This window comes from Musca autumnalis, unplaced genomic scaffold (assembly GCF_047663935.1).
Source record: "Musca autumnalis isolate F117 unplaced genomic scaffold, ASM4766393v1 scaffold_4, whole genome shotgun sequence".
NCBI lineage: Eukaryota > Metazoa > Arthropoda > Insecta > Diptera > Muscidae > Musca > Musca autumnalis.
This window is the reverse complement of record NW_027411977.1, coordinates 164,804,487-164,827,860: the sequence shown is the minus strand read 5'-3', so window position 1 is coordinate 164,827,860 and position 23,374 is coordinate 164,804,487. Positions and strand designations below refer to the sequence as shown.

General features: G+C 37.8%; 1 protein-coding gene across 7 annotated transcripts in view; it reads left to right on the top strand.

Moving 5' to 3' along the window:
• Positions 1-23,374, top strand: part of kug (FAT atypical cadherin kugelei) — a 651,494-nt gene that overhangs the window by 211,974 nt on the left and 416,146 nt on the right. For all 7 annotated transcript variants that reach the window (XM_073986279.1, XM_073986278.1, XM_073986280.1 and 4 more), the window contains 2 exons: positions 15,044-16,052; positions 16,108-16,290. In XM_073986279.1, the coding sequence (XP_073842380.1) occupies positions 15,044-16,052; positions 16,108-16,290 (1,192 nt within the window). The remainder of the gene's footprint in view (positions 1-15,043; positions 16,053-16,107; positions 16,291-23,374) is intronic.

Genomic DNA, 23,374 nt, shown 5'->3' with positions numbered 1-23,374 from the left:
ACAGTATTTTCAAATCCCATATTTGCCATATTTATACTAAATATTACAATTTTTGAAATTCACCAAATCGATCGAAATCTGAAGAAGCTAAAGCAAAAACGATCGAAATGAAATTACGGAATTGAAATCATTCCAATCTTATTCTGTGAAATGCCGGATAGTGTCTTCCTCCCATTCCACATTTAATTCCCTGCATATATTATGGAGAGCACAACAAACATTTGTGACGGTAATCACTTGTTTGGGAGTTTATACTAATGTGCCGTGTAAACAACGCAATTGGCCAAGGTGCCTATTGTCCTCTCAATAATGTTGCCACCAGATGTTCTACTGTAACGGCAGTAACATCTTTATATGGAGTTAGTAAGAAAGGCTCCAACCCATAGCCAGAATAGCCGAGCAGACTAGAATTTGCATCCCCCTGTATATATTGGTTTAAAAAGGACTCTCTGGCATCGCTCACATTCCATGTAAAGAAATCATGACAAGACCCATGCCTGGGAGCATCCACAGCAAGCACTTTCATTCTGTAATCGCAGATCTACAAAGAAGTTATATTAAATATCTAGGCATGTATATGATTTTAAATTAATTAATTTGACGTGAGTGCTATCAATGCAGCCTACGATTCCGAGAATCCGCCATTTTTGGAAAAAATGCGTTTTGGAATCACGCTTTTCATTTGTCGTCATTCGCAATTGAATCCACTGTGGGCAAATAACATTTTCAATTTCATATAGAACTCTCCATATAATTGTGGAGATGCCGCCGAATGAAATGGCCTTCGCCGTGAAAAATCATCATCAACTGAATTCAGCGTTACAAAAAGTTTAGACCCATCCTTCTTCATAACATTGGCGCCAGACACAGAAGATTTAAGCCTTTAATGTCCTTATTTTTAAAGGCAAGACTGCAAGCCAAAATAGGCCTGCTGCAGGTGGTATATTATCATTTAAGTAAACCCTGGATTTATTGTCTGTAGGTATATTTTGACACAGTTTTAGGTTTTTGCTACCCATATACTTGCTCATCACGACGTCTCTTTTAATAATAGAACAAAACTTTATAAGCAAGGTTTTCTTCGATTTACCCAACCAGAAGCAGGAGCTTATATCATTTTCACTCGTGGGGACTCCTAGCACTTTTTTGGGATACAGTCTTTGATTTACGAAGGCTACTCTTAAAAGTTGTTAAATATCGCCCCGAAATCAACGTTCATTAAAAACAAATTAACTAAAAAACAATTTAGTGAGAGTTCAATAGAACAAAATAAAACTAATAAAAATAAATAATACAAATAAAGCATGTTATAATTACCGCGGTTTCGGCAATAAATTTACAGAAAGTGAATAACATCAAAAAACCGTGGAAAGAGTGTCGCATATAAATAAAGAAATTATTTTGTGAAAAACAAAGGAATTATTTTCCTAACAATAGTACATAATTTTTAAATCGGCTTTCAACAATTTGACGATATGTCAGAAACCGATTTTAAATGCAATAAATCCGATTTAAAGGACACTGTTCGTATGGTGCAATGCGATTGTTGTGACAAGTGGTTCCATTTCGAGTGTGTTAAAGTGGACAGCAACATTGAAAATGTAAAAAGTTCGTGCTGTGGTGACCAATATGTGGCCCAAAGTAACGAGTGTGATAGATCGGAGCATATGCCAGCAGCAAATAATACCGCTGATTTCTACGCCGGGAGGCAGGTTTCACCATCACTGGCACAAGCTGGTACATTGCAAAAACCACAACAAAAAGAAATGGATCCCGTTCTTGGAAAAGGTGCATATAAAAAGCAAATAACCCAAGTACAAGAAAACATGGCTCCAATACAGTGTCATCAATACCAACAACGATGTCTGAAACGACAGTTATGCCACTGACAAAAACAACATCGACATATACAAACAGTGTTAATAATTTTTTTCAAAAAGATCGCCATTTTGAGAATTTCGGTAATTCGGATGTGTTTCCAAGCAATATGTTGTCTCAAACACAGTTGCAGCTGCAGATGTTGGAAGAAGAAAAAGAATTACAAAGGCAAAATTGGAGAAGAAATATAAATATAATAAATATAAATAAATATATTCTGTCCCAAGGCAACGTAACCCAGCCATCGTGTTCCTTTTCTCAGACGTTTACAACATTTCAACCAACAGCAGCTCAAATTGCAGCCAGACAAGTGATACCAAAGGATTTGGCGAATTTTGATGGAAACCCAGAGGATTGGCCGTTGTTCATCAGTAATTTCAAGAATAGTACGGAGATTGCCGGTTATACTGATGGTGAAAATTTAATGCGTTTGCATACGTGTCTCCCTGGTTGTGCTAAAGGGTTGGTGAAACGTAAATAGTTAATTCCTTCGATGGTGGGTTTCGGTCGTCCTGAATATATTTTAGATGGCATGATCGATAAAGACATGAGGATTCCACCACTGAAGGACAAACTGGATAGCATAATTGAATATGCTTTAACAATTAAAATATTTGTTCTACAATGGAAGCGTGTGATATGAAGGCACACTTTAATAGCCCTATGTTAGTGAAGACTTTAGTGGACAAGTTGCCGAATAACCATAAATTAAGTTGGGGTATGCATCAAAAGGTTGCTAATGTTCCTTTAGTGAAAGTGTTCAATGATTGGATTTACAACATAGCCGCTGCTGCCAGCCAAGTCGTGTCTCCAATAAAAAGCAAGAAAGGAGCATCGGTGAATACACAACAGCATAGTGGCCCAAGGCAATCAGTTTGTTTTTCGTGCAAAAGTGAAGCTCATAAAATCCAGAGTTGTGGTGAGTTTCAGTCCCTGAATTTGAAAGCTAAATGGAAAATAGTGAAAGAAAAGAAATTGTGCCGCCAGTGCCTAAACTCACATCGCAGAAAGTGTTTTTCAAATAAAATGTGTGAAATCGGTGGTTGTACAGCAAAGCATCATTACATAATCGCCAGTCCTCGTTGAATGCAAGAGCAAATAATATTGTGCAAGCTGAACAAAATTCTCACCGTGACAGTGATAACGAGAAGACATGTTTCAGAATTTTGCCAATTCGAGTTTTTTATGATGGCGGCTCAGCGATAACGTTTGCTTTTTTGGATGAAGGTTCTTCCGTGACTCTTATGGAGAAAGAGTTCTTCAAGAAGCTCGGAATCAAAGGTAAAAAAGAACCTCTGGAATTACATTAGACTGGTAACACAACTCGCTCTGAAGATGATTCGCTAAAAATTAATATTGAAGTTTCTGGTGTTAAAGGTGTTTATGCTGAACAATGTTCGAAAAGTGAAGAATCATGAACTGCCCAAGCAATCATTGAATTTTGAAGAAGTGGTAAAATATAATCCGCATTTAAAAGGGTTGCCAGCTGAATCGTATGTCAGCGCAAACGCCGACGATTTTAATTGGTGTTAATAACTGGCGAGTAGCAGTCTCAATGAAAATTCGTGAAGGTGGTTACAAGCAGCCTATTACAATGAAGACTCTGCTTGGATGGACCCTTCAAGGTAGTGGCGCAGATGTTGGTAAAGTAGCTGAATATACACACTTGTGGATGTGAACGCCGTTATCAAATCTTACATGATGAAGTAAAAGAATATTTTTCTCTGGATGTGTCCCAACCTAAAAATATACTTTCAACCAAGAATCAAAAAGACATGCAGATTTTAGAGAAGATCTGTGTAAAGAAGAACCAACAATTTGAAGTGAGTCTACTGTGGAAAGATAGGTATCCTCAATTACCTGATAGCTACAATGTCGCAGTTCACCGACGAAAGTGTCTCATGAGGAAGTTTAAGAAAATTAAAGCAGACTGAATTAAAGCAGACTATGCAGACGGAAATCGACAAACTTCTTTCAAAAGGATACGCGAGAAAGGTTTTAGACTCCGAAATGAATAATTATCCTGGCCGCACCTGTTATCTTCCAATTTCCGTGGCTCTTAACCCAAATAAGCCTGGTAAAGTTCGTCTGAACTGGGATGCAGCAGCCAAATCACTTAGCGATTATTTGATAAGTGGTCCTGATTTGCTTACGTCTCTCTTCAATGTTTTAATCGAATTCCGAGTTGGTCAAGTTGCAGTCTGTGGTGATATTACAGAGATGTTTCACAGAATCAACGTCAAAGATGAAGACATGCATGCTCAACGATTTTTATGGTTCGAAAATGGTGACGTAAACAAAATCAGTGTTTATGTGATGAAAGCCTTAACATTTGGAATTAGCTGTGCCCCATGTATTGCACATTTTGTGCGCAACAGTAATGCAGTCGAATGTCATGATAATTATCCCAGAGCAGTCAAGGCGGTGGAATCGACAGGTTGCAAAGTGAAGAAGAAGCCCTCGAGTTTGCATTGCAAGTTAAAATTATTCATGCTTCTGGTGGCTTCCACATGAGAAATTGGGTTCCAATTCAAAATTGGTGAAAAAAAATAGGCGATGGAGAGCAGACAAAGAATACGTTTGGAGTTGTTGAAAAAATTCTTGGTATGTATTGGGAATCTAATAATGACGTGTTTCAGTACAACCGCAGATTTTCACGACTCTTGAGAAACGTATTCGAGTCAAATGTCGTCCCTACCAATAGGGAGGTCCTCCAAATTCTGATGTCCATATTTGATTCGCTTGGATTCATGTCCCATTAAACCATTGGGTTAATACTTATGCAACAAATTTGGGGACGATGAATTAATCGACGAACTATACAACAAGTGGTTCTGCTGGTTGTCCAATTTGGAGATGATTTCACAAGTTCAAGTTCCGAGATGTTACTCCAAGCTATTAAAGTTCACGCAAGGCGTTCAGGTTCATACTTTTGTTGATGCTGGAGAAGACGGATACGCAGCGTTGTGCTACTTTCGCATTAAGTATCTCGAAGAAGTCAATATCAGTCTTGTAACTGCAAAATCCAAAATGGCTCCCCTCAAACCTTTTCAATTCCGAGATTGGAAGCCCTTACTGGGCTGCGCCTGGGGGATAAAATAGTCAGAGCAACGAGACTTCAATATAATCAAATTTTCTTCTGGTCGGACTCAAAAACTGTACAGAGCTGGTTGTCCATGGATCCGAAGAATTTTAAGACGTTCGTCATATAGCGAGTGGGAGAGATCCTGGAGTCTAAAAATATTATACAATGGAATTGAGTGCCCTCAAAATTAAATCCAGCCGATTTTGCGACGAAAATTGGATTTTTTCATGACGATATGTGGTTCCATGGTCCCAAGTTCCTTGAAAGAGATGAAAGTTTTTGGCCGAAAAATCCCGTATTAGCAGAAACCAATGAAGAGTTACGTAATTGTCCGTTGTCTATTTCGAAATCACATGCGTTCACCATAAATGTTGAGTATTTTTCATGCTGGGGACGACTTTATAAACGCTGTCGCTATTTCTACTTTATATGGAGAAGTTGAAGTCCGTGGTCCGTAGCTGCAAATTACCAGAAAATGGGAGATTCGAATGTGTCCAGAAAGCCAAACTTGTTTTGTACAAGTATGCCTAAAATAGCGGTTTTCCTGACGAAATATGGTGTCTCAAGAATAACAAGCCGATAGAAAAAGGCAGTAAATTGAAACAAATGAATATCTATCTAGACGAAAACGAAGTTTTACGTGTCTCAGGAAGAGCTGAGATGTTAAGTTGCAACAATGCAATAATTCTACCCAATGGTCATTACGTAACATTTTTGGTGGTTCAATTTTACCATTAAAAATTTCATCATTGCATGCATGAAGCAGTTATGTCAAATATTAAATCCGAATTCTACATTCCCAGATTGAGAGCACTTTATAAGAGTATACGAAGAAAGTGTCAAGAATGCAAATATATAGCAGAGTACCATGTCCACCTCAAATGGCAGCGTTGCCGTTGGAATTGGTTTCTTTTGCCCATTATATGTCACAGTCGGCAGGCACAAAGAAAAGAGATTGGGTGTTCTGTTTACATGCTTAACGGTACGAAGTGGCTCATAGTCTTGACACCCGTTCCCCGCATAATGTGCATTTAAAATTTTTAAAGGCGTCGTGGGTCTCACAAAAAAAATGTTTACCGATAACGGAACAAATTTTAAGTCTGTTGAAAGAATGCTCCAAGAGGAAAGACAACATTTAGAGTTCATGAAGATGTGTTCCAAATATGATCTTATCAAGTGGCGATTCAACCCTCCAGCTGCCCCTCATATGGGCGGTGCATGGGAACGTTTGATATGTTCAGTTAAATCCGTTCTGTACTCAATGTGTCCAGCCTTCAAATTCAACGATGAGACCCTACGATGTGCACTCTATGAGGTCGAATTTATTATCAATTCTCGCCCGTTAACATTTGTGGCCCTGGATACCGTTGAACACGACGCACTAACACCTAACCATTTGTTATTAGGCTCAGCAGCAGGACAGAAACCTCTATGCGAATACGACTATGACCTGCGACAACGATGACATCAAACCCAACAATTTTCAAACAACTTCTGGAGAAGATGGGTACGTGAATATGGCCCAATGTTGGTACGAAGAAGCAAGTGGTACGAAAAAGTTCCACCACCCAGAGTGGGAGATGTCGTTATAATAGTCGACGATACACTACCTCGCAACATGTGGCCAAAAGGTATTGTAACCGACTTATTTGCAGCAAAAGTTGGCCACGTTCGGAGCGTAAACGTCAGAACGAGTTCCAGCGAGTACGAGAAGCCAGTAACCAAAATAGCAGTCCTAGGATGAAAGTAAGCTCAAGAGGTCCTAGTTCGCTTACGAAGGGGGGAATGCTTCAGCCGCCACTGTTTATTTACTTTTCTTATTTGTTATGTTAAATATGATCGCAACCTTGAATGTTTTTGTTGCCATTGCTGATCTATTACTTCGTTGCCCTTTTATTTGTTTACATTGTCCACTACAATTATATACACACATACATGTAAGTGTATGCAATACTTGTTGTTGTCATCTAACGGCAGTGTCTAGTTAGAGCAGTGTCGTCCAAGATTTACCATCAATGTTTTAGTATATGTGTATGTATGGGTGAAAAAAACCAACAACCACTTGATGTTTTTATTCACGCACACTGTAAGTGGGGGAGAAGCAAATGCAAAAACAACTCAGTGGGCGCCCTCACTATACTTCATTGGAAAGAAGCCCGTGCCTGAGTTAGAGTCAAAGAAAAGGCTTCAAAAGGGCAACGAAAGAAACTTGCAAATCAGTTCGAATTGGTATAAAGGGCTGCTATACAAGCTGCACAAATATTTACCAACTGATATGTTTGAAATTCTAAAATCATACTTGAAAGATCGATTTTTTCGAGTTAAAGTGCAACAAGAGTACTCTTCATTGAAACCAATAAATGCAGGGGTTCCTCAAGGAAGTGTCCTTGGACCACTTTTGTATCTTATATTCACTTGCGATATGCCAACATCACCAGAATCGACCATCGGAACATTTGCAGATGATACTGCAATACTGGCTAGCGGAAAAACAGAGGGAATTGCCACAGATAAACTTAAATCTTCGCTCCTTAACCTAGTAACATGGACTAAAAAGTAGAGGTTAAAACTAAATGAAAGTAAATCAGTACATATGTTTTTTACCAATAAAAATAACCCACGTACACCACCTCTATTTATCAATAACATAAAAATTCCGTATGCTAATACAACAAAATATCTAGGAATGACCCTTGAATCAAAAATCAAGTGGAAAGAGCACGTGAAGAAAAAAGTGGACGAAATAAAACTGAAATTAAACCAACTAAAATGACTTTTCATACTGAATTGCGTTGTTGTTGGGCTTCTCTCAACTAATTCAGAAGTTACCATACCAAATAAACAGTTTGTATATAACCAAGTAATAAAACCCATATGGACATATGGTATTCAAATATGGGGATGTGCAAGTCAACCCGAAATCGAAAAGATTCAAAAACTACAAAATAAAATTATACGGTATATAGTACGTACACTGGACACTTGATGAGGAATGATAAATACAAATAATGTATTATTAAATGCACTATAGAAGGACAACGACCAAGAGGCAGAAGAGAGATGTACTGGCTAAGTAGCATCCAAGAGTGGACAGGATACAGATGTGAAACAAATCTGCTACATGCTGCTAAAAACCGAGAGCTGTCAATAATTTCATAATATAAAATATTAAAACATATTCAGATGTAATACTATATCATTATATGGTCGCTTAATATCCGAAAAACGGATCCGCAAATAAAGAAGAAGAGATAGTACGTACGAAACTCTGATATTCACAGAGATTTTCGTATGAACTTAGTCAAAGATGAGATAAGACTACAAGCACAGACGTATGCTATCAAACTTCGTCAACATAAAAATACTGACATGTCAAACATATATCACGATCTTACTTACTTACTTAGCTGGCCCATTACAGAACATTTGTTCTATAGGCCGAACTAAGAAGAGATCTCCATTCCTCTCTATTTGTTGCTTTGGACTCTGGAATACCGCGCCTTTTCATCTCATCATCCACTTGTTTGCGCCATCTATTCCTTGGCCTGCCAATTCTGCGTGCACCGCCATGTGGCATGTATTCATACGCCTTTTTAGCGGGTTCATCATCGCTCATTCTTATGATATGGCCTAGCCAACGCAATCGCTGCATCTCGATACGTTTAACTATATTGATGTCGTTGTATAGCAGATACAGCTCGTGGTTCATGCGACGTCGATATTCACCGTCAACGCAGATTGGTCCGTAGATCTTTCGAAGAATTTTTCTCTCAAACACACCAAGCACTGCCATGTCTGCTTGCGCAAGTACCCAGGCTTCGGAGCCATACATCAGCACGGGTAGTATCAGTGTTTTGTAGAGCGTTATTTTTGTTTGACGAGATGTGGCTTTGTTTTTAAACTGCTTACTTAAACTAAAGTAGCATCTGTTGGCCAATACAATTCTTCTTTTTATTTCACAACTGATGTCGTTTGTTGTGTTTACGGAGGTGCCGAGGTAGACGAAGTCTTTTACTACCTCAATATTATAGGAACCATCAACCATCGACACCATCAACTTGGTCTTCTCACCGTTTACCGCCAGACCCACTTTAGCAGATTCTCCTTCGACCTTTATAAAGGTATCAGTTACTTCTTTTACTGATCGGCCCATGATGTCTATATCATCAGCATAAGCAAGTAACATGTGACTATTGGTGTATATTGTGCCACTTCTTTTGACGTTTGCCTCTCGTATAACCTTTTCTAGCAGGATGTTGAAGAGGTCACACGAAAGGCTGTCTCCTTGTCTGAAACCTCTTTTGGTACCAAACTCTTCGGAGAGGTTCTTTCCTATTTTAACTGAGGACCTCGTGTCAGTTAAAGTCATTTTACAAAGCCGGATGAGCTTTGCGGGAATACCAAATTCAGACATGGCTTGGAATACCTTTGAACGCAGCGGGCTGTCGAAGGCTGCTTTATAATCGACAAAAAGGTGGTAGGTGTCGATCTGCATCTCTTGGGTCTTCTCCAGAATTTGCCGCAGGGTAAATATCTGGTCAATGGTGGACTTGCCAGGTCTAAAGCCGCATTGGTATGGTCCAATTATCTCGTTGACCATAGGCTTTAGTCGTTCGCACAATATCCCTGACACGATCTTGTAGGCAATAGGGAGTAGACTTATGCCCCTATAGTTAGAGCATACAGTCTTATCTCCCTTCTTGTGGACGGAGCACAGGATACTCAGGTTCCAATCGTCGGGTACTCGTTCTTCCTGCCAGATGGTGCTAACTAGCTGATGAATACACCTTATCAGCGTGTCGCCTCCGGTTTTGATCAGCTCGGCTGGTAAGCCATCGGCCCCTGCTGCCTTATTATTCTTCAGCCGATTTATTGCTATCTTTACCTCATCTTGGCTGGGCGGTATACATTCAATACCATCTTCTGGGATTGGGACTGTGGTATCTTCGTCGTCTTCGCTGCTATTGGATACCAACAGATTTGAAAAATGTTCTTTCCATATCCTGAGTACACTATCTGTATCAGTTACCAAATTACCTTGCTGGTCTCTACAGGAGGATGTGCCTGTACCAAAGCCATCAGTTTGATGCTTGACTCTTTGGTAGAATTTTCGGACTTCATTCTGGCTCCTGTACATCTCGATTTTTTCACACTCCCGCTTTTCCATCTCTCTCTTTTTCCTGCGGAAAAGACGTTTCTCCTCTCTCCTTTTCTCCCTGTATCTCTCTCGTGCGCTACGCGTTGCTACGGATTGTAAAGTAGCCTTATATGCCGCATTTTTTTCTTCGGTGGCAGCACGACACTCCTCATCATACCATGGATTCCTTGGTGAAGGGCTCTGGTATCCAAGTATGGATTTTGCGGCTGTTTGCATGGAGTGGGCAATGCTTTGCCATTGCGCTGATATGTTATCGGGATGAGGAGTGCTTTGATTAAGCAATTGGGCTAGTAGTTGAGTGGAATATGCTGTGGCTATCTGTTGTGATTGCAGCTTACCGATGTCTAACTTTCGTGTTGTGTCTGTTCGTACTTTGTTTGCTACGTTTAAGCGGGTGCGTACCTTTGCTGCAACAAGGTAGTGGTCCGAATCAATGTTTGCGCCTCGGAACGATCGTACATCCAACACGCTCGATGAATGTCTTCCATCTATCACAACATGATCAATTTGGTTTCTTGTTTTCTGATCTGGAGACAGCCAGGTGCCCTTATGAATATCGAGATGATTAAATCTGGTACTGCTAACTACCATGTTTTTTGCAGCTGCAAAGTCTATCAGCCTCATACCATTGTCAGATGTTTCACTGTGGAGACTGAATTTCCCGACTGTTGGGCCAAAGATATTCTCCTTTCCAATTTTGGCATTTAAATCGCCTAGAATGATTTTAATGTCATGGGCAGGGCAACGGTCATATGTTTCTTCTAAGCGCTCGTAAAATATATCTTTGGTCTGTTCGTCCTTTTCTTCAGTGGGAGCATGAGCGCAAATAAAGCTGATGTTGAAGAATTTAGCTTTTATTCGAATTGCAGCAAGTCTTTCATTCACTGGGGTGAAGCTGGATACCAGATGTTTTAGTCTCCGACTAACTACGAATCCACAACCAAACTCATGCTTTACGTCATGGCAGCTATAATACAGTGCGTCACCTTTAGGTGTTGTTGTGACGCCTTTCCCAATCCATCGTATTTCCTGTATGGCAGTAATATCGGTCTTGTACTTTTCAAGTACGTCTGCCAATGCGAAGACTGCACCTTCTCTATAAAGAGTGCGAACATTCCAAGTGCAGATTCGCAGATCATGGTCCTTAAAACGTTTGCGGGGTTCGTCAACTTTAGAGGGGTTTGTTTTTCTTTTCTTTCGTTTTTTCATAGTAGGCTGTTTTTTCTAGGGGAGGGTTACTAACCCGACGCGCAAACCCAAGTTTTTAACGTTCTTATGGGTGAACGCGCGGCACATGTTAGCTCACTACCTTTAACGGGTGTTAAAGGCAGTTCCCCAGGTGACACCACGGGGAGGTCAGTGTCCACTTGAGATGAAAGAGGGACCAAGATAAATCCTGGGCTTTGCCATGTTAAAACCGGTCAGGACCGTTGCTTGGTATCTTCCATCCCCTACGTCACCCTATCACGATCACATCAACATAAACGGCAGAAGACTTAGTAGAACATCTCCTATGGATTTAGTCATTTAAGTTTTTTTTTGCTATATTCTTTAGAGTGTAAATACTGAATTACTAACTCACAACATTCCTAACAATTATTCTAACCAAGAATTGTAAAATAAAGACATATTGCTTGATGAGTTTATGAACTCAGTCGCAATAATAAATAAATAAAAAAAGTTCGAATTTTAAAGCGATAAGAACATATTGTTTTTAAAGTGCCTTCTGTGATTTAATAAAGATTTTATCTGAATTTATTTCGAAGTCTTTCATTTACGAAGGCTACTCTTAAAAGTTGTTAAATATCGCCACGAACTCAACATCTATCTTCAAAATTGCGAGCTGAATCTTGATTTCAACAGACGGACGGACAGGCGGACATGGTTATATCGACTTAGAATTTTACCCTGATCATGAATATATATACTTTATAGGGTCACCTATGAATATTTCCATGCGTTACAAACGGAATGACAAATTTAATTATCCATAATATGGTGGAGGGTATAAAAATATTTAGTTGACTAACTGTATGTTGGCTAGGCCATGCCAACAGGATTATGTATAACTATGCCACTGGCAGTTAGTTATAATACAGTAGTTTTCGCTTACCTGCACATCGAAAAATTACAGACATTTTTGTGCACCTACGCCAAATGCAGTTATCTTAAAAGAATTTGATAAAAAATAGCATATTTGTTATACGCAAAAAATGAAATATCACTAGACTGGCTTTTACTCAAAAAGAAAAAATCGATGTTGGATTTCTTTAAGCGGCACAACCCTTATGTGTTTGTTGTGTTAAATTTTAAGATTGCCAAAGTTTGATCACAATCGGAATATGTTAACACCTTAAAGTGTCCATATTAATTTGTATGGGGCCATAGGTGAATTTTTACGAAATTGTTCTAAAGGCCACATTTATTGTCCAATCGATGAGAAATTTTTACCAGTTCATTTCTGTGGCTAAACAAGTAATCCTAAAAATAAAATGAAAATCCGGTCGGATTTTAATATTAGCTATATAGGGCCCATGGAAACTTTGAGGCCCCAGTGGCACGTATTACATATTCCAATTGTGCTCAAACTTTGGCAATCTTAAAATCAGTACATTATTTAGAAACCGAATTCGTGTTAACATAAAAAAATAGTGCACTATTCAGTACAATTTTTAAAATTCAGGACTTTAGCTCGAATTTCACAGTTTTAACTCTACTTGTTTACCCATTGTCAATGGTATTACATGTAGAAACCATTCATACATTTAACCCACTTAGCGCCGAGATTTTTTTGTGAGAAAACTTAAATTTTTGTGTGAAAATTATATCTTTGAGACTTTGTAAACATTAAAAAAAAAATCCTTAAAACGTATAGTTTTCCTGTAATCAGGGGTTCTTTTAAAAATGCTGAAACCTTGGAAGGGTAATATCTGTGCATTCTTACATGACAATTTCTTGCATTTTGATGAAGAAAATACTCTTACTATATTCCTAAAAAATCCCTGACTTTGTATGAATGCAACATTTATGATTACATTCTTAACGCATATTTCAATTTTTTATCAAAAGTCGAAAATTACAAAAAGTAGATTTTTCTGAATTGCTTGCGTTTTAGGCCAATTGCGTGGAAATACATGGACCAAATTGAGCTTTATAAGCGTGGAATGATAGATAAAGGACAATACTATAACAAAATGTAAAAAACCACACAAAAATATGCGAAAATACCCGAGTTTAACGTCAATTTTAGTAATTTTCGTACACTTATTGTACGTATATCAACAACCACATTCATATCTCAACCTCACACACCAACAGCGGCTATACTACCAAATTTCCGAATTCCACCTCTATTCATAATACAATTAACACTTTTCGTATGAAATACTATCTCCAACAGTAATTCCGAATTTTTAAGGATTCCACCTCTATCCGTTCACCCAAATCTAAATTGTAGCATATTTAGTACCATTTTGTACTTTTCGTAACCATAGGTACGAACTTCCAAAACTATTCCAGTCCTACACTCCAACAGTAATCTAAATTCCAAATTTCAGGATTCCAGCTATCTCCGTTTACCTAAATCCAAATTATACCATATTTAGTACCATTTAGTACTTTTCGCACACATAGGTACGAATTTCCAAAACCACCTCAAACCTACACTCCATAAGAAATCTTAATTATAAATTTTATGATTCCAGCTCTATCCGTTCACCCGAAATTACAGAATTTAGTACTTATGGGTACGTAATAAGTACGAGTTTCCAAAACCTCCTTAATCTTACGCTCCAACAGCAATCTTAATTCCACTTTTAAGGATTCCAGCCCTATCCGTTCACCCAAATCTTAATTGTACCAAATTTAGTACCATTTAGTACTTTCCCCACCAATAAGTACGAATTTCGAAAAGTACCCCAATCCTACACTCCAAAAATAATTTAATTCCAAATTTCAGGATTCCAACTCTATCCGGTCACCCAAATCCAAATTGTACCAAATTTACTACTTTTCGTAAACATACGTATGAATTTCCAAAACTACCCCCATATCTCAATCCTACACTTCAACGGTAATCTAAATTCCAAATTTCAGAATTCCAGCTCTATCCGTTCACTCAAATCCAATTTGTACCAAATTTAGTACTTTTCGTACCCTACGAATTTCCAAAACTTCCTCAATTCTTCACTCCATCAGTAATCTTAATTCCAAAATTTCAGGTTTCCAGGTCTATCCAGTCACCCAAATCCAAATTGTACCAAATTTAGTACAATTTAGTATTTTCGTATACATATGTATGCATTTCCAAGACTACCCCCATATCTCGATCCTACACTACAACGGTAATCTAAATTCCAAATTTCAGGTTTTCAGCTCTATCCGTTCACCCAAATCCAAATTGTACCAAATTTAGTACCATTTAATACTTCTCCTACACATAAGTACGAACTTCCAAAACCATTTCCCTATAATAACACCACTTCCCAAACTTGATTCCCATACAAAATTCCAAGATTCTAGATATATCCGTTAAAAAATTACAATTGGTACTAAATTTGGTAACTTTTAGCACTTTTCGTATACTTAGAGGTCGAATTTCCAGAAACCCTTTGGTACATCTTTCTAACTCGCCATCAGTGACCCTCATTCCAAATTTCAGAATTCTAGCTCTTGCCGTTTGCCTAAACAAAGGGTACCATATTTAGTACCTTTTAGTACTTTTCGTACCCTTCTAGTTCGAATTTCCAAAAACCCAGCCTTATCTCACCCCTACACACCAACAGCAACCCACAGTAAAAATTTCAACTTTATAGCTTCAGCGGTTCCGTCTCACTCACTGAGCTCTTTTATATACGAGTATATAGATTTATGTATAATTTGAAATTAATTGGCATCTTATTTACCGTTTATATTTATTTCAGGAGGAAACGAAGACAATGCATTTTATATTGGCCATGATAATGGAAATGTTCTCCTTTCTAAATCACTAGATTGGGAAACAAAAAATTTGTACAATTTAACTATTACAGTCAGTGATGGATCTAATGTAGCAGAAACGCAATTATTTATTAAAGTCGTGGACACGAATGATAATCGTCCCCAGTTTGCAAGAGATATATATCATGTTAATATTTCAGAGGGCGTAAAAGAAGAGACAATAATATTGCAGCTGCACGCATCAGATGCAGATGAGGATAAAAAAATATTTTATACTTTACATGGATCAAAAGACCCCTCCTCTCTAGAATTCTTTCGTATAGATTCCGTAACTGGAAACGTTGTAGTAACTCAGAAATTGGATTATGAAAGAAATAAACGCCATGAATTAATTGTCATAGCAAAAGACCAAGGAACGCCAGCTAAACGAAATTATGCTAAAATAATAGTCAATATTTACGATCATAATGACCATAGTCCAGAATTCACAAGCAAAATGCTGCAAAGCAAAATTCCAGAGAGCGCTGTTCTAGGATCTAAAGTGATACAATTAAGGGCCACAGACAGAGACAGCGGAACAAATGGAGAAATTATTTATTCAATTATTAGCGGAAATGTCGGAAATATGTTTGAGATAGATAAAATTGTTGGTACTGTTTATCTATCACAAACTTTGGACATAATGCATATGCAAGAGTACATGCTTCAAGTTAAGGCAACTGATTGTGGGAATCCTCCTTTGTCGTCACAGATACCCGTTCATATAATTGTAGTCATGGCGGAAAACGACCCTCCTCGATTCACAATTTCGTCACCTGTTATAGAAATCTACGAAAACCTCCCGATCGGATCTTTCATAACACGCATAGAAGCCAGATCATCGTCTTCGGTGTTTTACAGCATTGCCCATGGTGACGACGAAGAATATTTTTATATAAATCCTTCAACGGGAGTTGTATTAGTCAATTCCAAAATAGACTACGAGCAGATAAAGTATATAAAACTTACTTAACTTTATTTTCTTAAATTTATTATTCTATTATTTCAGACAATTTAATTTAACAATTAAAGCTACAAATATGGCATCAGCATCTTCGTACCAAAACATAGTTATACATGTGCTGGATGTAAACGATAATTCTCCATATTTTATACAAACGGAATATTATGGACAAATATCTGAAGCCTCTGAGCCGGGATCTTTTGTTGGTAACAATGATTCAATCAATAGGTAAATAATTAAATATATTTTTTACTTCTTCAATTAATAAATCCTAATAATAGTTTGCATCCAAAAATTGTGTTACATGAATACAATATGTTCTTTATGTTCGTCTCTTACTTAAATTGAACTAAAAAGCATAATATGGAATGTGGTTTAAATTAATATTAAGATGCAATAAACAGTCACTCCATGGAACGATATCTTTACGTTTTATATGAAATAACTTTTTTATGGAGGTGTTTCCACGTGATGTCATAATTTCACTGGATCTTTTGCATTGGTTCCAATGAGGAAGATTATATTTCAACATTGACATTTCAGAGTTCAAGCCTTCTTGTTTCGTATCGCAATTAGAGGATGCGGCGAGAGATGAACCACGAATAGAGATGGTATTTACCGGGTATTTATTTGGGTATTTACTATATTGAATCGCCAATTCAACATCTTACACCCAATTCTTGGGTATAGGTTGTGAAACGTTTCAATATGGACAGTTTTAAAATACTTTAAACAAGTGGGTAAATACTTGGGCAAATACCCGAGTATTTACCCAAATGTTGGGTAAAAACTCTTTAACTGCCTAACCACTTGACGTAGACTGACGAAATTTGGCTCAAATCATATTTATTACATCTGGTATTGCAAATGGGGTCTCTGGGACCATGTTTTCATATAGACCCCCTCCCGATTTAAGGTATTTTTCACCTACTACCCACATTTTACAATCATATTGGCTGAAATTTGACACAGTGAGCTCTCAATATGTAGAAAATATCTTTGCAGAAATTTGTCAACATACAGTGCTGCTCAAAACATTTGCAACTCAGATGCCTATATCACATTCAGTCTATTTTTAGGGATATTTTGAGTTTTGAAATATGTTTGTTTTTGTTATTTGATTTTTTATTGACCACATTTTCAAGATTTAAAAAGGATTATTCAGTTATGAACACTTTTGTTTCAAAAATGTGTGAAATATCGGAGGAACACATGTTTTTGCCTGCTCAAAACATTTGCAACTCCGTGTTACGAATATCTATTAGTTTTTTTTGACGAGGTTTTTTGTATTGATTGGCATCAAATTGTTTTTAATCAGAAGAAGGGGGCAAAAAGCTTTCATGAGGAGTACGTTTCATCCCACATATGTTTACTTCTGATATACAAGCATGCCGAAAACAAGAATGTCTAATTTTTTAAGAAAAACTTAAATTATGACCAGAAATTTTTATCAACGCTTAGCTAAAATGGTAATTTTTGAAAATTGTGGATCCAACGAGGTCCAAAAATAAACATATGAACATCACAATATCTAAAACAGATCTGGATACCTCGTAAAAAAAAACTAAAATCGCCATAAGATGGGAAGGAGATGCGAGGACAACAACATCTACTTCAGGGGATGATCAAATAATCATACGAATTATTAAGCACATCACTCAGAGGTCATCAACAGATTATAAAAAAAGACTTGACACCGATAAATCTATACAAACACCTCCGATGCATACCAAGGATACCGGTATACCAAAATAGGCAAATTTTGGGAAAACAGTAATTTTCAGGAAAAATGGAATTTTTCATAGAAATTATGCAAAAAATGTGTGGTTATGTTTTTGGAGTAGTAAAACCGAGTACTTCTCTTCGATTTAAATCAATATTTAAGTCATATGACTTGAAAAAATTTGATTGATCACCAGAACGAAGGACAATAAAATGTGTAACCGTATACGAACAAGTTGACCCAAAACGTAGGAGGTGTTTTATATTGCCCTGGAGGTATTTTTATGGACAGAAATGGTACAGGATGCATGAGGTCGAGATATTTAACAGATCAAAGAACTAACCGGAAATATAGCATGTCAAAATCGCACCATGTACACTCCAGAAGTGTCGTACAACAGGATGTTTTGACATAATACCGCTTCTGAACGTATTTATAACCAAGTAAAACTAGTAATTTTTTGCAAATATGCTTAAGTTCTTATCGGATCCGATCTACTTAAGTAATCTAAATTCATATAGGAGGTCCCGGGACTCTAATCTGGACTCTAGACTATTTAATATAGAATAAAACCTTGGTATTTAACAATTATCCTTAGAGCACAGGATTCCAAAGGATATATTAATTTATTTAGTTAACTGGTTTACTTTACGATGTCTCCAGATAATAAATAAAATGTTTAATTCACAATATATTATCAAAACAAAAATAATTTCTTCAGATTTTGAATCAAATTTTCTCAGTTGCAAATGTTTTGAGCAGAACCAAAAGTGTGTTCGGGCGTTGCTTTGTATATTTTTTGTAAAATAAGTGCAATTTTTGCAAATTAATTTTTAAATCTTTAAAAATTATCCAATAAACAATCAATCTACAAAAATATTTGCATATCAAATCCACAAACTACCTCAGAACTACATAAAATATGAACTAGTCATTCCAGTTGCAAATGTTTTGAGCAGCACTGTAGGTCCACGTTTTCTAATAGCCCCCATATAAGGGTACCCCGATTTCGAGTATTTACCCAAACCTTGGGTAAAAACCCTTTAACTGCCGAACCACTTGACGTAGGCAGACGAAATTTGGCTCAAAACTTTCTTATATCAATAGTATTAAAGGTATTGAAAATGAAGTCCCTCGGTCCATGTGTTGGTATAGCCCCCATATAGCCACATTTTACAATCATACTGACTGTAATTTGGTACAGTGAGTTCCCAATATGCATAAAATATCCTTGCAAAAAATTGTCGATGTTGGTCCACGTTTTCTTGTAGCCCCAATATGGGTTTCTGAAATCGGGAGGTACGGCTATATCAAAACGTGAACCCAGGGACTCCATTTTCAATATCTTTAATACTATTGATATAAGAAAGTTTTGAGTCAACTTTTGTCAGCCTGCGTCAAGTGGTTCGGCAGATAAAGAGTTTTTACCCAATATTTGGTTACCCCATATATGGGGGCTATAAGAAACCGTGGACCTACGTTGACAAATATGTGCAAGGATATATTTAGGACTCACCGTGCCAAATTACAGCTAATTTGGTTGTAAAATGTTGCTAATAGATGAAAAATACCTTAAATCGGGAGGGGGGCTATACGGCGGCTATACCAAAACTTGGACCCAGGGACTCCATTTTCAATACCTTTAATACTATTGATATAAGAAAGTTTTGAGCCAACTTTTGGCAGCCTACGTCAAGTGGTTCGTTCGAGTAGCTAGAGTATATAATGTCCCAGCAAAATTTGAAGGAAGGGGTTCCATGCGATGACGTGATTTCATGGCATCTTTTGCATTGGTACAAACGAAGTCGTGAAAGATCCGATCTTTTCATTAGCATTTGAACCCATGCAAAGGAAGTCGTGAAACATCCGATCTTTTCATTTTTCTAAATATATAAGATTAATTATTTGCAATAGGCTTGATATTGTCGGAGACTCGAAATCACAACCAACGTTGTTAAAACTCTACACCTTTTTCAGATGTAATTCGAAACATTTTAGTTGTAATTTGTAACATTTCATTTGTAATTCGAGAATTCTATTTGTAATTCGTAACATTTCATTTGTAATTCGAATTATTCCATTTGTAATTCGAATTATTTTATTTGTAATTCGAATTATTCCATTTATAATTCGAAATATTCCATTTGAAATTCGTACTATTCCATTTGTAATTCGAATTATTCCATTTGAAATTCGAATTATTCCATTTGTAATTCGAATTATTTCATTTGTAATTCGAATTATTCCATTTGTAATTCGAATTATTTTATGTGAAAACACACATGAAATCATTTTTTTCCAATGCTGCATACATGTGAATTTGAATGTAGTCACTGTGGCGTATTTTGCTTGAAATATTTAGGCACATCTCTGAGTGGTTCATTTCATATTCAGATGTAAATGTAGTTTTTATTGGAGTAGTTCAAATTCTTACTTTGCATTTAATGATCTTTTCATAAAATATTTGTTTTTGAAATTCTGATTAATCAAAAAAATAAAAAATTTAATATTATTTATACATATTTATATTGCTCTTATTATAAATGCTGTATTTCTTTTGAAGTAGTTTAAAATCCTTTCCATTCTTGGAGTATCAAAATTCAATTAATCAAAATGTTTTTTATTTACATTTTTTATGTTATAATTACTGCCCCCTTTTTTATACATAGTAATTATTTTTTTGAGTAGTTCTAATATCCCTTTCTTGTTATATTTAAGCTATTTTATATAATATTAAATTGAACATTATACTGTAGTATACATCCTTAAGGTCGAAAGACTGGCCATATGAAAATTGAAATAAATAAATAAATAAAGAGTTTTTAACCAATGTTTGGGTAAATATTCGAAATCGGGGTACCCTTATATGAGGACTATAGGTTAGGTTAGGGGATGTGCAGCTACTAATTTGTGACTGCGTCACTCGGAGACCTTCCGGTCCATTGTGATCATCCAGTAGAAAAAAGCTGCAGGAAAAGAGGAGATGGAAAAAGAGAGGATAGGAGAAAAATATAAAAAGAGAAAGTTGTTAGCAAAGTGAGAGAACGAATAGATTACAAGAGTGTTTAAGAGTGGAGTTATAGTTTTAGAGTAGGAGAAAATATTTATTTTTAATGGTAGGCAGAATAGTTGAATTAATTTACGCGTCCAGGTTGCGCTGTCCCAGCCACTTCAGATTTTTGATTATGTTGTAGATCACAACAGGTTCCACAGTTGAGTAGAAAGTTAGACACGGTGGAAAGTGAGCACCTACTAACCTATGCCGTCTACGAGCCATTGCTGGACAACGACACAGGATGTGGTCGATCGTCTCTAACTCCTCCTCGTCCTCACAGAGTCTGCAGTAGTCAGTAACATCCTCATCCCATTTGTTGGTATGGGCCCTGATGTAGCAGTGTCCAGTAATGACTCCCGTCGTTACTCTAACTTCAGCTTTACTCAGGTTCAGCAGAGAGTTCGTTCTTTTGACTGACAGAGACGGCCATATGGATCTTGCCACAATGCACCTAGGTTCATTATGCCACAATTCACTGGCTCTTTCGTCAGAGAACGTTTTAATATTTTGAAAGAAATGACAAATGGGTGGTTTGATAGAGTCAGCGATAGCTAGGTCCGTGGACTGCGATCCTCGCCTAGCTAATTCGTCTGCTCTTTCATTACCCAGATAGTCGCGGTGTCCTGGTACCCAGCATAGCCGGAAGCCGTTAGTTAGCGTTCCCAAGGCTGATCTACACTTAAGGACGACATCGAATTTGATGGCTTTAAGAGCCGCTTGGCTATCCACAAAGATAGTCACCGGTTCAAAGATTTCTGCATCCAAACTTTTTATCAATTCCGCTGCCTTCCAAATAGCGAAGATTTCAGCCTGGAAGACACTACAGCTGCTGTCTAGCCTGTAGGTGTACTCAAGAGATAGACTTTCACAGTAGACGCCAGCCCCGGTACCTTTTTCCATCTTGGAACCGTCTGTATAGAAGGCCAGACCGTCCAGAGGGGGGTTACTGCAGTTCCAGTCATCTCTACTAGGTATAACGACTACTAGGTATATCGTCAAATCTCAGGACTGGTGATATATAGTCGCTCATTTTACCGCGTTGGTTCACATTTATGCCTGATTCGTTCAGGATACAACCATGCCCATAGGTACAACCGCGCCAGAGACCCTGTTCATGCAGCCGTAGGGCACTGCGAGTTGCCTGACACTTAATGCTGAGACTCAGTGGTTTTAAGTTCAGCATTGCGTTCAGAGCAGACTGTGGTGTGCTCCATGTGGCTCCAGTTATGAGGATCGAGGCTGCCCTTTGTACCTTTTTTTTGGCGCAGTGAGTGCCACCAAACAAGAGAACAATAGGATAAAATGGGTCTAACCACGGTGTTATACAACCAGCGTATAATCGATGGGTTTAGGCCCCAACTTTTCCCAATGGAATTCTTACATGAATAAAGTGCAATCAATCCTTTATTCGTCCTTTCCTCAGCATTCCTGTTCTATCGCAATTGACAGCCCAGGATAGTGCCAAGGTACTTTGCCTCTGGCGAGAGCTGAAGCTGCACTCCATCCAGTGTTGGTGGTACAAATACGCCGAGCTTACGCTTTCTCGTGAACATTACCAGTTCTGTCTTGGTTGGGTTTACTCCAAGGCCATTGGCCTTAGCCCAGCGCGACAGCGTCGATAATGCTCCTTGCATAAGCTCCGAAATGGTTGACGGAAACTTACCGGAAATCAGTAGTACAACGTCGTCCGCATAGGCGACAACTTTTATACCTTGATTGTCCAGTTCCGTCAAAATATTGTTTATAACAAGTAGCCACAGTAGCGGTGAGAGCACCCCTCCTTGGGGGTGCCTCTAGTTACTGTTTTCTGGAGTTTATAATTTTGCTCTCTAGCATATTATTTATCCAGCAAGTTAGAGGTTCAGGTGTGTTAACTTTCTTAAGTGAGAGTTTTATGGACTCAAGTTCTACGTTGTTAAAGGCTCCTTCTATGTCCAGAAAGGCAGCCAAGGTAAAGTTTGAGTTTTCCATATTCCTCTCAATGAAGCCAACCACCTCATGCAAGGCAGACTCCACAGATTTGCCTTTAATATAGGCGTGTTGTGAGCTGCTTATAGAGGCGGTGTCTACATGGCTCCTTATCTCCAGATCGATCAGTCTTTCGAGAGTCTTAAGGAGAAAGGATTATAAACTAATGGGTCTGTAGTCCTTTGGTGCAGAGTGACTAGGATTTCCCGCTTTGGGAATGTAAGTAACTTTTACCTCTTTCCGCAGACCCGGTACATATGAGAGAGTCAAACACGCCCTATAGATCTCCTCAAGGATTTGATATAAACGTGGCGCTGCAAATTGAAGCATCGCCGGCGTTATACCATCCGGTCCAGGTGACTTATATAGCTTGAAAGTTTTTTAATCTTATTTCTGTTAACCACCTTATCAATGAGATCCAAATCCATAGGCTCTTGAATTTGGAGGTCGTCACATTCATTATTGACGGTGTCCGCATCCTTACAGCCTGGGAGGTGGGTCTTTGCCAGGAGGGTAAGAGTCTCGGTAGCAGAGTCAGTCCACGCACCATCTTGCTTCTTGATACT